The sequence below is a fragment of the Copadichromis virginalis genome, linkage group LG7 (genome assembly GCF_057382275.1).
Source record: "Copadichromis virginalis isolate Kocher_CV1m ecotype Utaka linkage group LG7, C_Virginalis_male_GT1.1, whole genome shotgun sequence".
Taxonomy (NCBI): domain Eukaryota; kingdom Metazoa; phylum Chordata; class Actinopteri; order Cichliformes; family Cichlidae; genus Copadichromis; species Copadichromis virginalis.
The window spans coordinates 40,666,704-40,680,519 of NC_140624.1; the positions used below are offsets into that span (position 1 = coordinate 40,666,704).

The 13,816-nt window shown below is 39.0% G+C and overlaps 1 protein-coding gene across 1 annotated transcript in view; it reads right to left on the minus strand.

The window, feature by feature from the left end:
* Positions 1 to 13,816, minus strand: part of tnksa (tankyrase, TRF1-interacting ankyrin-related ADP-ribose polymerase a) — a 109,524-nt gene that overhangs the window by 43,509 nt on the left and 52,199 nt on the right. Inside the window, exon 7 of the mRNA XM_085463368.1 lies at positions 255 to 349. Coding sequence (XP_085319494.1) covers positions 255 to 349 — 95 coding nt within the window. The remainder of the gene's footprint in view (positions 1 to 254; positions 350 to 13,816) is intronic.

The window sequence follows — 13,816 nt, forward strand, 5'->3', positions numbered from 1 at the left end:
GAATGCAGTGCATCATACTCTGTGCACGCCAACAACAGAATGTGTATATATCCCCACCTAAATCTTATGATCCAATGAGATGGATTAAGGAGTCTCATCCTACTGGCTATAGCAAAATCTCATAATTATGTCTCATAAATAGCAGTGTAGTTATGATGTGTTACCATTAAGATGTTTAGTTTTTAAGAAAATCCTGAATTCAAGTGCCTTTCCCCCCCCACTTACACTCCCCTTGTCGTTTTCTCTGTACATACCCTTTGTCCTTGGCGTGAACATCTGCTCCATGCTGTAGTAACAACTGAACTATCCTCACCCTGTTGTATCCTGCTGCCAGGTGCAGCGGAGTGGACTAAAAAGGCAGACCCACAGAAACAGAGAGAGAGAGAAAGAAGGACAAATAAAAGCAAGAAGAGAGAACGAGGAGTCAAAGAGTGGGAGGGGAAAAAAAGACAGACAGAAAAATAAATGTTAGCCCACATGTTCGCTCCGCAGTGTGACAGCCTATCATCAAGACTTCATAACCATCATTCCTGTTTATGTATGTGTGGGTATGTTTTCACTGAGCATCTTACAGTCTTAAGGTAAGGCTTCGCAAGAAGAAATGGGCTGTAGCAGTCTGCCTATAATTTCCTCCATAACACTGATGAAAAGCTGCAGTTCTGAATGCATTAAGATCTGACTGAGATGAGATGGCTTTAGCTCTTCGTGCAGCACTACAGTCTTTCAGCAAAGGCCATTCTTCCTGAAAGCTCGAGTGAAACGCAGACTGGTGCCGAAATGTTGCGGCAGCAAGAATGTTCCCATTATTCAGTCAAATTGAACTTGTTACAGGGAAAAAAGTAATAGAAAACCTGCCTCTAAGTCATGATATAAAAGCCATTTCGCAGAACTGGATGTGCTACAGAGCAAAGTGTGAATGGACGTTGGATTAAAGCTACTAGATGCAGTAGGCTGATATAAAAATGACATATATATACACACACATAGATATATACATACACATACATACATACACCTATATATATATAATATATATATATTTATAAAAAAAAAACTTTTTTAGAGCAAACACTGAGATCACAAGAAATGTGTTAAATCTTGAGCAGCTCTACAAGCTTAATGTCCAAGTTTAACAAAGTCCCTTTCACACATGGTACCTGACTTCCAAATCCTTTGGATGCTTTGTGGTCATTTTCTTTATAGACAGGAATAAATCAAAATTCTTCAAAGCTGAATACTGATGTTTTCTTTAAAACCAACATACACCTTGCTACTAGAAAAGGTATATTATTCATGGGTCACAAGGTCAGTAAACTCAAAACAACATATTTTCCACTTTTACCTCCAGTAGAATCTAGAAATCAATCCAATGCTCTCACAAATCTGCTCTGCTATTAATCAGGCTGTGTCAATACCATACTCTCAGTTTCGCAGTCAGTTTGTAACATGGCACATTATCATGCTGGAAGCAGCCACCAGAATATAAGTACACTGTGATCTTAAAGAGCTGGTCAGCAACAATACTCTGGTAGGCGGTGGTGTTTAAATGATGCTCAGTTCGTACCAAGGGGCCCAACGTGTGCCAAGAAAATATACCTCCATATCATTACACCACCACCAGCCTGGACTGTAGATACAAGGCAGGCTGACTCCATGCTTTCATGTTGTTTACACCAAATTCTAACTCTACCATCTTAATGTGACAGCAGAAGCCGAGACTCATGAGACCAAGCAATGTTTTTCCAGTTCTCTATTGTCCAAATTTGGTGGGCCTGTGCAAATTGCAGCCTAGTTTACTGTTCTTAACTTACAGGACTGGCACACAGTGTGGTCTTCTGCTGCTGTAATCCATCTACCTAAAGGTTCTATATGCTGTGCATTTAACAAAACCTCTTCTGCATACTTTGGTTATAACAAGCAGCTTTATTGTTATTGTTGCAGTCCTGCCACTTTCCTCTGACACTTTGCGAAACAGGCTGAAAGAATAAATAGATAATCTTGAAGGGATGCAGTTCTGATTGGGTAAAATTGGTTCATGATTACCATCCCACGTTTATGTTTATGTCTTTTTTTCCCATCTGTGTTTCTGATGAACAATGCTTGGTATCTTATTTTAGCATGGCAGATGACTCAGATTACAGTTACACTTGAAAGCCTTGGGCACCACTGCAATAGTGAGGTATTGGGGGAAACACAACACTTACACACATTGTTAAATTGTTAAAAAATGATCACCATAGTTGTTTAAATTATAGCAGAATGGAGTCAGCAGGAGGGCTTCAAAGCACAATTAAAATTCTGATATTTTATTATCAAGTCTAAAATTACTTGGAAACCAATATTTCTTTTTTTTTTTAATTAATCTAATAAATGTAGGTTTGGATTTTTTTTAAATAATAAAAACCTTCATTTAGAAACTGCATTTTGTGTTTACTTGTGTTATCTTTGACTAGTTAGTTTGATGATATGAAACTTTTAAACATTCCAAAAAATTAAAAATCAAGAAGCAGACAAACACTTTTTCACACCATTGTACAAGTGTTCCCAATTGTGAGTGAGGCCAAACAGCTTTGCCTATATAATTTACTCCTTAACCAACTAATCTTTGCAGTGTCACTGGAACAAATTCTCTGCTCTCACTGAAGTCTGTTTAGAGTAAAATCTATGGATTATCCAGATTAGCCCAAACACAGTTTTTGGAAAAAGTTTGGCATTTCTTGGAATAAAACACTTATCACAGATTCTTCCATTGTATGATATACATCTCAAAAATGCTGCTATGCATGGTAAGAGGAACACCATCCTCCCACTACAACTAGAATGATTTGTTTGAAGCAATCCATAAAGTGCATTTGGAAACTGTAATAGGCAATCTGAACATTAGAGTGGCTGGCGGTTCATCATGTGGTATTTTACTCAAAGAATGAACAACTCTATATGGAAATTGTATAAATGTAAGCTGACAATGTGAATAAAGAAAATGTCAAAATGACTATAAGATAGCCTCATGTGGTCAACAGGCCTTCAACTCTCTTCTCAAGCCTGCTCACTTATGCATGTGGCAAACATATTACAGACAAGGTAGAAAGGCAGCACACAATCCTGAGAGCTGATGGCATGGAAGAGAGGTGCAATCTTCCCTGAATTACTGGCAACCTTTCTCAAGAAAGTAGGCACTCTGTCCTGAGACCCCATAGAACCTTTTGAAATACACTTCACTTCCATGGGGGATTTAGACTGGAGGTAAGTAAAAAGGTGCCACCAGCAGCCTTGTTTTTCCACAGCTGTTGTTCACAAAGGTAAAAGACCAAAAAACAATTAAAAACAATTAAAAATAAATAAATGATTAATAATAAAAATAATAATCATCACTGCCATATGAAGCCACCGGATACTCTGACTGGTAAAATCGAGTTGCTCAGTGCAATCATCCGAAGGGATCAGGTGAGAGTGTGCACGCATATCTTTTCATCATATATTTGATCACACTGATGTAGATGATTCTCCTAGCTAACATTTTAAGCTCTAAAAGTAAAAATGGCAGGTCGTGACTGGGTAAAGGCGAATGGGCTTCACCACGGGCTGTGTTACTGTGGTATGATGGCTGCAAAGTGGCACACTTTATCCAGATTATTTTAATAAAAGCTTTGTCTACATCCAACAAAAATCTTTCAACCTCAAAGGACTGCATCAATCTGAGCTAGGCAAGCAACTTACCAGCAGTTTTTGAGATGTCAACTGCTAACACTGCAGATAAAACAACAAAAAGGAAAACAAGACTAATGCTAGTACTAACTAAAACTAATGTTTTGCTGTTATAAAAGCCCATTAAGAAGTAAATCACAGGCCACTTAGAGAGAAGAGGCTCTTTAAAAAGTCAAACTACTACATTATTTCAAAAGACTGTGATGAAACCCTTTGCAACATCTTAAATACAAAAAAAAGTTCAAAGTTTCTTCCAGCTTTTATAGCTGGTGTTTTCCACAAACTAAACAACAGCAACAAAAGAATGTTTCCTATGTCCCCCTCATAGGAAACTCATCTCAATTTCAGAGGACATACTGAAAAATAGATCATCTCTGGTGAGCTCAACAGCTCACTCAGGAGTTCAGCTGAGGAGCAGCAGCAGCGAGGCAGAAAGGCAGAGTCGGGTGGACAGATGGTACACTCGTATTTACAGGATGTGACAGCGGCATTTGAAAGGAGCAGGACATGGTACACAGTTAGTCATCAGCCTCAGTTTAAATGCAGTGAGTGCATTTGTGTGTGTGCGCGCTTGTTTTTGCAAATTACATAGAATAGAAATAAACTGATGAAAAAAAAAAGGAAATATGTAAGCCTTAATCAGGTCCTCAGTAAATCTTAAACCGTTAGCTACTAGTGAGTCATCAGTTAGACACACATACACACACGTGCATGTACTGTTGCATCACCGTGATGTTGTTGCCAGGGTCGGACTGGGTAGTTTAAGCTCCACCTCTTCAATCTGTCAACCCTGTGTAAGGAATGTGCACATGCATGTGTGTGTGAGTGAGGCACGCATAAAAACCATCACTGGCTCAGTTGATCTCATATTGGATTCCCAGCATAGAAGTCTTAAAAAAAGAGAGTGAGAGGGGGGGGGAAAAAAAACAAAAAACCCAGCTCCGGTTGAAATCTCTATCCTCAGAGCAGCCACAAGCCAATAGTGCTAATAATCATTTTTTCATCCACTGACCCATCCTTCATTCAGTGTCATCCAAGTACTCTCCACTGCAGCCCAGTTTTTCCCTCTAATGCTCTGAATTCAGAGAGCAAACATGTTTTCATTTCTTCTTGCCAGGCATCATCGACGGCAAAAGAGATGACATGTGGGTTTTTGTTTTTTAAATGAATGCTCTTCAAAACGGAGGAACAGCAGCGCAACAGCAGTACTGCGAGCAAAAATAAAGGTTTTTAAATGAGACTGTGTTTAGGGAAGCACAAAAATTCTGCTGGTGCAAATACTGCGAGCAAAGAGGAGGACAGATTAAGGTGTTTACACACTTGCCTGTAATGTTTATGCACCAGAATACGTACGCATTTATGATGCAGAGAAATGTGAGTCTCACGTGTATGTATGCCACATATTTTTAGAGGATTATTAGCTACTTTGATTTGGCATATGAGCGATGCTACACATTAGTGCCGGAACATCTGATATACCGCCTGTGATTTTCTTGCGTGAATATAGCTTAAATGCTAGCTGAAGCTTTTCAATGGGGGGTTCAACATGTAATAGTGTTTGCTGCCAGGAGTGCTGTGCTGCATAATGAGAGGGGACCTGTATTAACTTTCTACTCCCAGTTCAATCATATGATGAAAAAGTGAAGGCAAAAGAACACGAATGCCATGCTGGGTATAGTAGTATTTTGAAAGTTATTTTTCCAGACGAATAACTGGTGCCACCAAGTTTGGACCTTCTTGCAACCGTCTTGTGATGACAAGAAGAAGAAAAAGAAAGAAGAAAAAACACATTCTGCTGCCATCCTGCAGCAAGTTCATCACAACTTGTAGAGGCATTTCCTTTTCAAATCTGGTTGGAATCTGAATGTAAGTAGTCAATATGAATTTATGTTTAATGTAAATTTCTGTGTATTTTGATGGCAACAAAAGATGCGATATACGTACCTAACAGGTGACTGTCAGGGAGATATATACACATACATATATATATATATACATACATATATATACACATACATATATATATATATATCTATATCTCTCTATCTATCTATATCTCTATATCTCTATATCTCTATAGATATATCTCTATATCTCTATAGATATATCTCTATATCTATATAGATATATCTCTATATAGATAGATCTATATATATATATATATATATATATATATATATATATATATATAAATAAACTTACAATAATAATACTTATACCTCAATATAAAATCCCATGTGCAGTACTACACATGGTAATTTCATGTGTAATCCAAAGTGACTGCTGCCATCTGTTACACCTTTTGACTTTGACTCTATTGACAGTCACTTTCTTTTCAAAAGCTACTCAATAAACCTTGTAAATAATTATAAACATAGTTGTTTTTGTTGCCGGGCCATTAATTCCAAGTTTTTCTCCTCCTTTGAGAATCAACAAAACGACCCACTATACTTTATTTCAAGAGAGGCATTATGACGGTGAATAATAATGATGCTGGGGAAAAAAGAAATGCGAAAACAGAATACACTGTTGTGTTTTAATCATCTAAAAGCTTTTCCATGAGGTGGACAGGAGTATGGAGTGGAGGAGGGGAGGAAGATGAAGGAGGGGAAAATATGGGTGGAAAATGAAGGAAGAAGGAAGCGAGGAGAGATGTGGAGGACACGTTCAAGCTGAACAAACAAACTAAAGTAAAATAAGATAAATAAACAGTAATCTCTTTTTATAACTCCACTTGGTACCATTCTCTTTTTCCAGTTTAAATTTTGCCATTTACTAGACACACCATCTGAAAGGTAACCCCCAAGTGCACAATAAACTAATAGATTTTGCTTATTCGGTCAGCTAGGAGCCAACATTGATCTCAAAAAACTGTGCGGACAAAAAAGTCAAACTATGAAACACATTAATGCAACACACGAGCTTAAAAACACACGGCATGTGGAATTTGCTGCTGTGTTAGTTCCTTCTTTGTTTCCATTTTTCCCTAACCCTCTCCTACATCCGCCTCCCTTTTCCTCTTCTCTTTAGTAGCCTGTCAAGCTGTTCCCATGACAACAGTGACTGCTGGCTGTCAGCAGTTGCCATAGCAATGAGACATGATCTATTGGGGAGGGTAAATGGCCACATTTGGACCATTTTGTTTGGCGTTGTTTAAGTGTGTGTGTGCAGCTCTGATGTTATTCATCAACTTTGCCCTGGAGGTTCAAGACATGCTGCACTCCCCACCTATCGAATAACGCTGCCACAACTCTTTCTCCTAACAGCCCTGAAGTGCATCAGGTCAGGATCCTCTCGGAGGGCAGTGCACAAAGAAAACTGATTTTTTTTTTTTTTTTTTTAATTTTTGCTACATCAACACAATTTTTGCCACCAACTGTGCTGCATGCCTGGCTGTGACTTCATCCACTTCCCCAAAATAGGAACATGACTTCCACTTCCTTGCTGCAGCCCTGGAAGTATTCCAGTACTACCCGAGGAGGGGACTTTAATTAAGGCAGCTGAATTTAATTAAGGCAATGTTTTCGCTTTTTATGAGCAGACTTGTATGATGTTATGATTCCGTCTCGTATAAACAATCAGCAGGTTGGAAAAAAAAAGAAAAGAATCCTGCAGAGTTGACAGACATATTCATGTACCTGTTACGTTGTATAGTAAAATCCTGACAATGGCATGCATGGCTGATATTTATAGTTACATACAGGGAGTGCAGACTTATTAGGCAAATGAGTATTTTGTCCACATCATCCTCTTCATGCATGTTGTCTTACTCCAAGCTGTATAGGCTCGAAAGCCTACTACCAATTAAGCATATTAGGTGATGTGCATCTCTGTAATGAGAAGGGGTGTGGTCTAATGACATCAACACCCTATATCAGGTGTGCATAATTATTAGGCAACGTCCTTTCCTTTGGCAAAATGGGTCAAAAGAAGGACTTGACAGGCTCAGAAAAGTCAAAAATAGTGAGATATCTTGCAGAGGGATGCAGCAGTCTCAAAATTGCAAAGCTTCTGAAGCGTGATCATCGAACAATCAAGCGTTTCATTCAAAATAGTCAACAGGGTCGCAAGAAGCGTGTGGAAAAACCAAGGCGCAAAATAACTGCCCATGAACTGAGAAAAGTCAAGCGTGCAGCTGCCAAGATGCCACTTGCCACCAGTTTGGCCATATTTCAGAGCTGCAACATCACTGGAGTGCCCAAAAGCACAAGGTGTGCAATACTCAGAGACATGGCCAAGGTAAGAAAGGCTGAAAGACGACCACCACTGAACAAGACACACAAGCTGAAACGTCAAGACTGGGCCAAGAAATATCTCAAGACTGGTTTTTCTAAGGTTTTATGGACTGATGAAATGAGAGTGAGTCTTGATGGGCCAGATGGATGGGCCCGTGGCTGGATTGGTAAAGGGCAGAGAGCTCCAGTCCGACTCAGACGCCAGCAAGGTGGAGGTGGAGTACTGGTTTGGGCTGGTATCATCAAAGATGAGCTTGTGGGGCCTTTTCGGGTTGAGGATGGAGTCAAGCTCAACTCCCAGTCCTACTGCCAGTTTCTGGAAGACACCTTCTTCAAGCAGTGGTACAGGAAGAAGTCTGCATCCTTCAAGAAAAACATGATTTTCATGCAGGACAATGCTCCATCACACGCGTCCAAGTACTCCACAGCGTGGCTGGTAAGAAAGGGTATAAAAGAAGAAAAACTAATGACATGGCCTCCTTGTTCACCTGATCTGAACCCCATTGAGAACCTGTGGTCCATCATCAAATGTGAGATTTACAAGGAGGGAAAACAGTACACCTCTCTGAACAGTGTCTGGGAGGCTGTGGTTGCTGCTGCACGCAATGTTGATGGTGAACAGATCAAAACACTGACAGAATCCATGGATGGCAGGCTTTTGAGTGTCCTTGCAAAGAAAGGTGGCTATATTGGTGGCTGATTTGTTTTTGTTTTGTTTTTGAATGTCAGAAATGTATATTTGTGAATGTGGAGATGTTATATTGGTTTCACTGGTAAAAATAAATAATTGAAATGGGTATATATTTGTTTTTTGTTAAGTTGCCTAATAATTATGCACAGTAATAGTCACCTGCACACACAGATATCCCCCTAAAATAGCTAAAACTAAAAACAAACTAAAAACTACTTCCAAAAACATTCAGCTTTGATATTAATGAGTTTTTTGGGTTCATTGAGAACATGGTTGTTGTTCAATAATAAAATTATTCCTCAAAAATACAACTTGCCTAATAATTCTGCACTCCCTGTATTAATGAGTTGGCAGTAGTCAGTGTTTTCTTGTACTGAGGCCGATCATGAAATGGCATTTGGAAATCACTTTAGAGAACCCATCCACCATTAGTGCATGAGGGTACAAGGGGAAGATATAGATATTTTAGAGCTGAAAGATATTGTAAGAAGCAGCAATGTGGCTCTCTAGCAGGAAGTGACTTAATTTCCTTCTATGTAAAATATCTGTGCTAGCTGTGTTAGCTAGGCCTTAAATGCATTCATGCATATTTTAAAGCTTGTTTTAACTTCTTTTTGAAATGTTTTTCATCAACTAAGGCTTTCATCACAAGACCGACTTCTGGCAATGACCAGTTGAAAAGGAAAAAAATGTATTCCCACCTGGTTGGCAAATGGTTGCTGGAGTTTGCTACAGGTTGCTGGGTGAAACATGTCACAAAGAGATATATACTGCAGTTAACACACATTTTTCCGTTGCAAGTAGTAATTGCCTTTAGCCCTTAGATGATCAATGACATTAAAAAAGGAAATCAAAAATAACTTTAAAATAGAGTAATAATTGATCTTAGCTTGGCTACATTTCAGCTACTTGAGTACTCCAGTCAGGGCTCAGTAGATGGACGCTCTAACAACATGAGTAGTGTCAGATGACTGGATCAATAAGCATATTAGCAAAATGTGTGCTATTCCTCTCACTGACACGCACACATACACACTATAAGCTGCTGACAGCTCAGCTAAGCCAGCATCTTGGAAGATAAATAACCTACAGTAAGTCTTCTCATCTTGCGCTTTCCATCTACACTTGCACAGTCGCACACACTGATATCTCAGCCATCACCTGTCTATCTGCTCTGCCTCCCAGCTAAAAACACAGAAGAGCTCACGGCTCCATGGAAAGTTTAAAGCTCAGCAGCTCAAAATGTAGTGTCAGGGGAAAAAAATAAATACATAAAAAATAAATAAAGTTTCATATTCATATATATATATATATATATTCATATATATATATATATATATATATATATATATATATATATATATATATATATATATATATATATATATATATATATATATATATATATATATATATATATCATAAAAACCAGAAAGTGTCCTTGTGACTTCCCATCTTAGACAAGCCTGCAAATGTTATATTCACTAGGTAGGTGTTTATTAACTTTAATTGCTTTTCTTCTTTTGGCATGAAAATGTATAAAGTACACCATTTAAATCTTCACACGTTGGAACCCACGAGCTGTTTGCACTTCATTACTTCATTATTGCATACTAGCAAACTAATAGTGATACAGATCCTTCCCAGCAGGAGTCTACATATTAAAGTAAGAGGTTAAATTTGTCACTGGAAAAAACAAACATTTCTTTGGCCTATTTTTCATCTGGACAGTAAAAAAAAAAAAAAAATGCCTGTGAATCTTCCAGAGACAGGACATCCGGTGACACTCACAAACACCCCAAGTTCACTATTAAAAAGCTTCCAACAAGCAGAATTTACAGGCATTCATTTGACCGTCTATATATTTCCCTGGGTTTAGATCTGGAATGAAATGCACATTTTTCTATTCAACAGTAAAAGCTCAGTAACCAAACTTTCCTGAAAAGACAAGAAAAACTACAGAACTTCCACAATGACAAATTCTATTGAAAGAAAATGTAGCTAAATATACACTCCCTGGTCACTTCAGAACTGCCTTAATTCTTCATGGCATAGATTCAACGATGTACTGGAAAAACTCCTCAGAGATTTTGCTCTAAATTGACACAAATGCATCATGTTGTTGCTGGAAAATTTTTTGCTGCTGGAATTTTTTAATTTTTTTGGGGGGGGGGGGGGGCTGCACATCTATGACTTGAATCTCTTCTTACACTAAATCCCAAAGATGCTCTATGTGACTGTGGAGGCGATTTGAATACAGTTAAAGAAACCAGTTTGAGGTTTATGACATGGCACATTATCCTGCTGAAAGCAGCCATCAGAAGATGGGTACACTGTGGTCATAAAGTGATGTTAAATGATGCTCAGGAGGGCCAAAAATGATTTCCCATCTTTTATATATATGTGTATATATATATATATATATATATATATATATAAAAAACACCCAGCACGCCCCTGCGGGCGGTTTATCCTTCAAGCTCGGGTCCTCTACCAGAGGCCTGGGAGCTTGAGGGTCCTGAGGGTATGGGTGGGTATATATATATATATATATATATATATATATATATATATATATATATATATATATATATATATATATACACACACACACACACACACATTGGGTGAATGTGCAGTAGTAGCAGCAAGCAGGTGAATTCTGTACATTAATATGAATAGACATCTGGCTTGGTATCCTGCTTTTAGCTAACAGAAGTGGCACCTGGTGTGGTCTTCTGCTGCTTCTAGCTTTGCTTTGTTGCACTTTTAGAGATGCTCTTCGGTATACCTTGGTTGTAACAAGTGGTTATTTGAGAACCTTCACAGAAGTTACTTGAGTTACTGTTGTCTCCTCAAAAGCTCAACACAGTCTGACCATCTTTCTCTGACCTCTGGCTTCAACAAGGAGTTTCTGCTCCCAGAACTAAGATAAGATAAGATAAGATAACCTTTATTAGTCCCACACGTGGGAAATTTGTTTTGTCACAGCAGGAAGTGGACAGTGCAAAAGTTATGAGGCAAAAATTAGAATACAGGGGTCAAAAATTTTAATTATTTATATAAATACTTGGAAGTTTAATAAATATTGCAAAGCTATTTATATTTTTTCACTGCTCGTTTTTTCTTACTGACCTCTTATATGACTCCAAAAATATTTTTGACATCTAATTTAAGTTATCAGAAGTAAAGTAAAAAAAATAACATTCTTTAAAGAAAACACAAAAGAGACTAAGAGGTCCTGATTTTGAAAACAAATTTCAAAGCCATTTTTTCTTTAGAGTTAAAAATTTGCTGCTGTATTCCTGAAAAGTTTTGAAACCCTTGTTGTTCATCAAATGGGAACGATAAACACTGAGTCTTGCTCTTGCTCTTTAGTTGTGTATTTCTTTGATGTTCGTGCCAGCAGGAACACAAGTGGGTGATGATTCTCACTGCTGAGATATAGATCCAAAAACTCACAATATTCTCAAACACACACAAACAAATGCAAACACACATTCACAGCAGAGGCAGCTCGACACAATCCAAAACTTGAAATGTATTCCCTGAAAACCAAACAGAGAACTAGATTACAAGCACAACTGCTGAGCATCAGTGCAGCAGAAGCTACAAGAAGGTAAAACTGAACATTTAAGACATGACGAGTACGCATGTGGAACCTCCGTGTGTACGGAGTGGGTAGTCAGAAAGCATAGGCCATTTTCATAAAGAAGCAATCTGAGAGCTATAAGAGTGTGTGTGCATGTATGTGTGTGTACATGGGAGTAAGCAGTAGGTTTCAATAGAGGCAGCTTGATAACACCATCCACTCAGCTGTGTTAATAATAACCCACTCTGATGGCTCCTCAATCATCTGAGTGCGCGCACATGCAGGCACACATACACAAAGGGGCATCTATATTGTGGTGGAGTGTAATAAGAAGGAGAGGTTCAGAAATAGAGCTGTGGAGAGGAAAACAGTGACTGGAACAGGCCTACATACAACACATGACCAAATGGACGCAAATACCTGACCACAGGGCTGGCATTGTCACATAAAATCAATGTCAGGATTAACTGTCTTATGCACTAATGAGTATTTCTCAAATACATATAAATCTTCAAAGTAGACCTTTTCTTTCAGTAGTGAAAAAAAAGCATTGTCAAAGCTTTTTTTTCCCACTCCTTTTATTTGGAACCCAAGAGGAGGGGCCAAAGGGTTCAGTGCAGTGAGGATTGGACCTTGGCAGTCCAATCTCTGGCTGCTGAGGCTAGCTAATTGGACGTGGACAATCCCTTTTCTGGTGGACAGGGAGCCTACTCTAACACACAAATACCTGAACACAGGCCTGGGTCCTGACTGTTTTCTGTCATGGTCCTGGGTCGTTGACCCAGCGTTTTGTGTTTTGTGATTATTTTCCTCTGTTCTAGTTATTCTGTGCCCTCCCCCCTTGTGTCCGGTTCGGGTTCTAGATTTCCTGTTTTGTTCTGAAAGTCTGTGTCAGTTGTCATTGTGTTCAGCTTGTCTCCTCCGGTCCTCATGTGTATTAGGTTCAGCTGTTCTTCCCTCCTGTGTGTGATTACCTGAATACCTTGTGTGTGTGTATATTTAGTGGGTGTCGGTCTGTGTTCGTTGTCGGCTCGTCTGCATTCATCCGTGTATCTCTGCGTTCTATGGTGTTCCTGTCTCTGCGTCTCTCTGCCCCGCACCCCTTTTGTATGGTCTCAGGTTTGTCAGTTAGTTCTCCCAGTTTAGGTTTCTTCAGTTGTTTTGTCATGCCTCACTGCCTGTTTCTGCCACTTCCACTTTGTAAATAAACATCACTCGTATCATCAGTCACTGCTGCATTTTGGGTCCTCCTTTTCCTCCACACCACACGGCTCACTCCGCCAGCCGTGACATTTTCAGTATGTTCAAAGTACAGTGTAAAGTACCCAACCTTCTTGGGGGTCCCTGATAAGGGTAATGAAAGATGCCCAATCTGGTGACTCCACTGTCCTACTGAGGGACTTGGAATCTCACGTGGGAAATGACAGTGAGACCGAAAATGTGACTGGGAGGAATGGCCTGTCCAACCTGAACACGACGTTGTGTTCTGTTATTGTTGATGCTTCTGTGCTAATGGCAGTTTGTCCAGAACTAAAACCATGTTTGAACATAAGGGTGTCCATGAACAGGCATGTCACTAGGACACCATTGGCC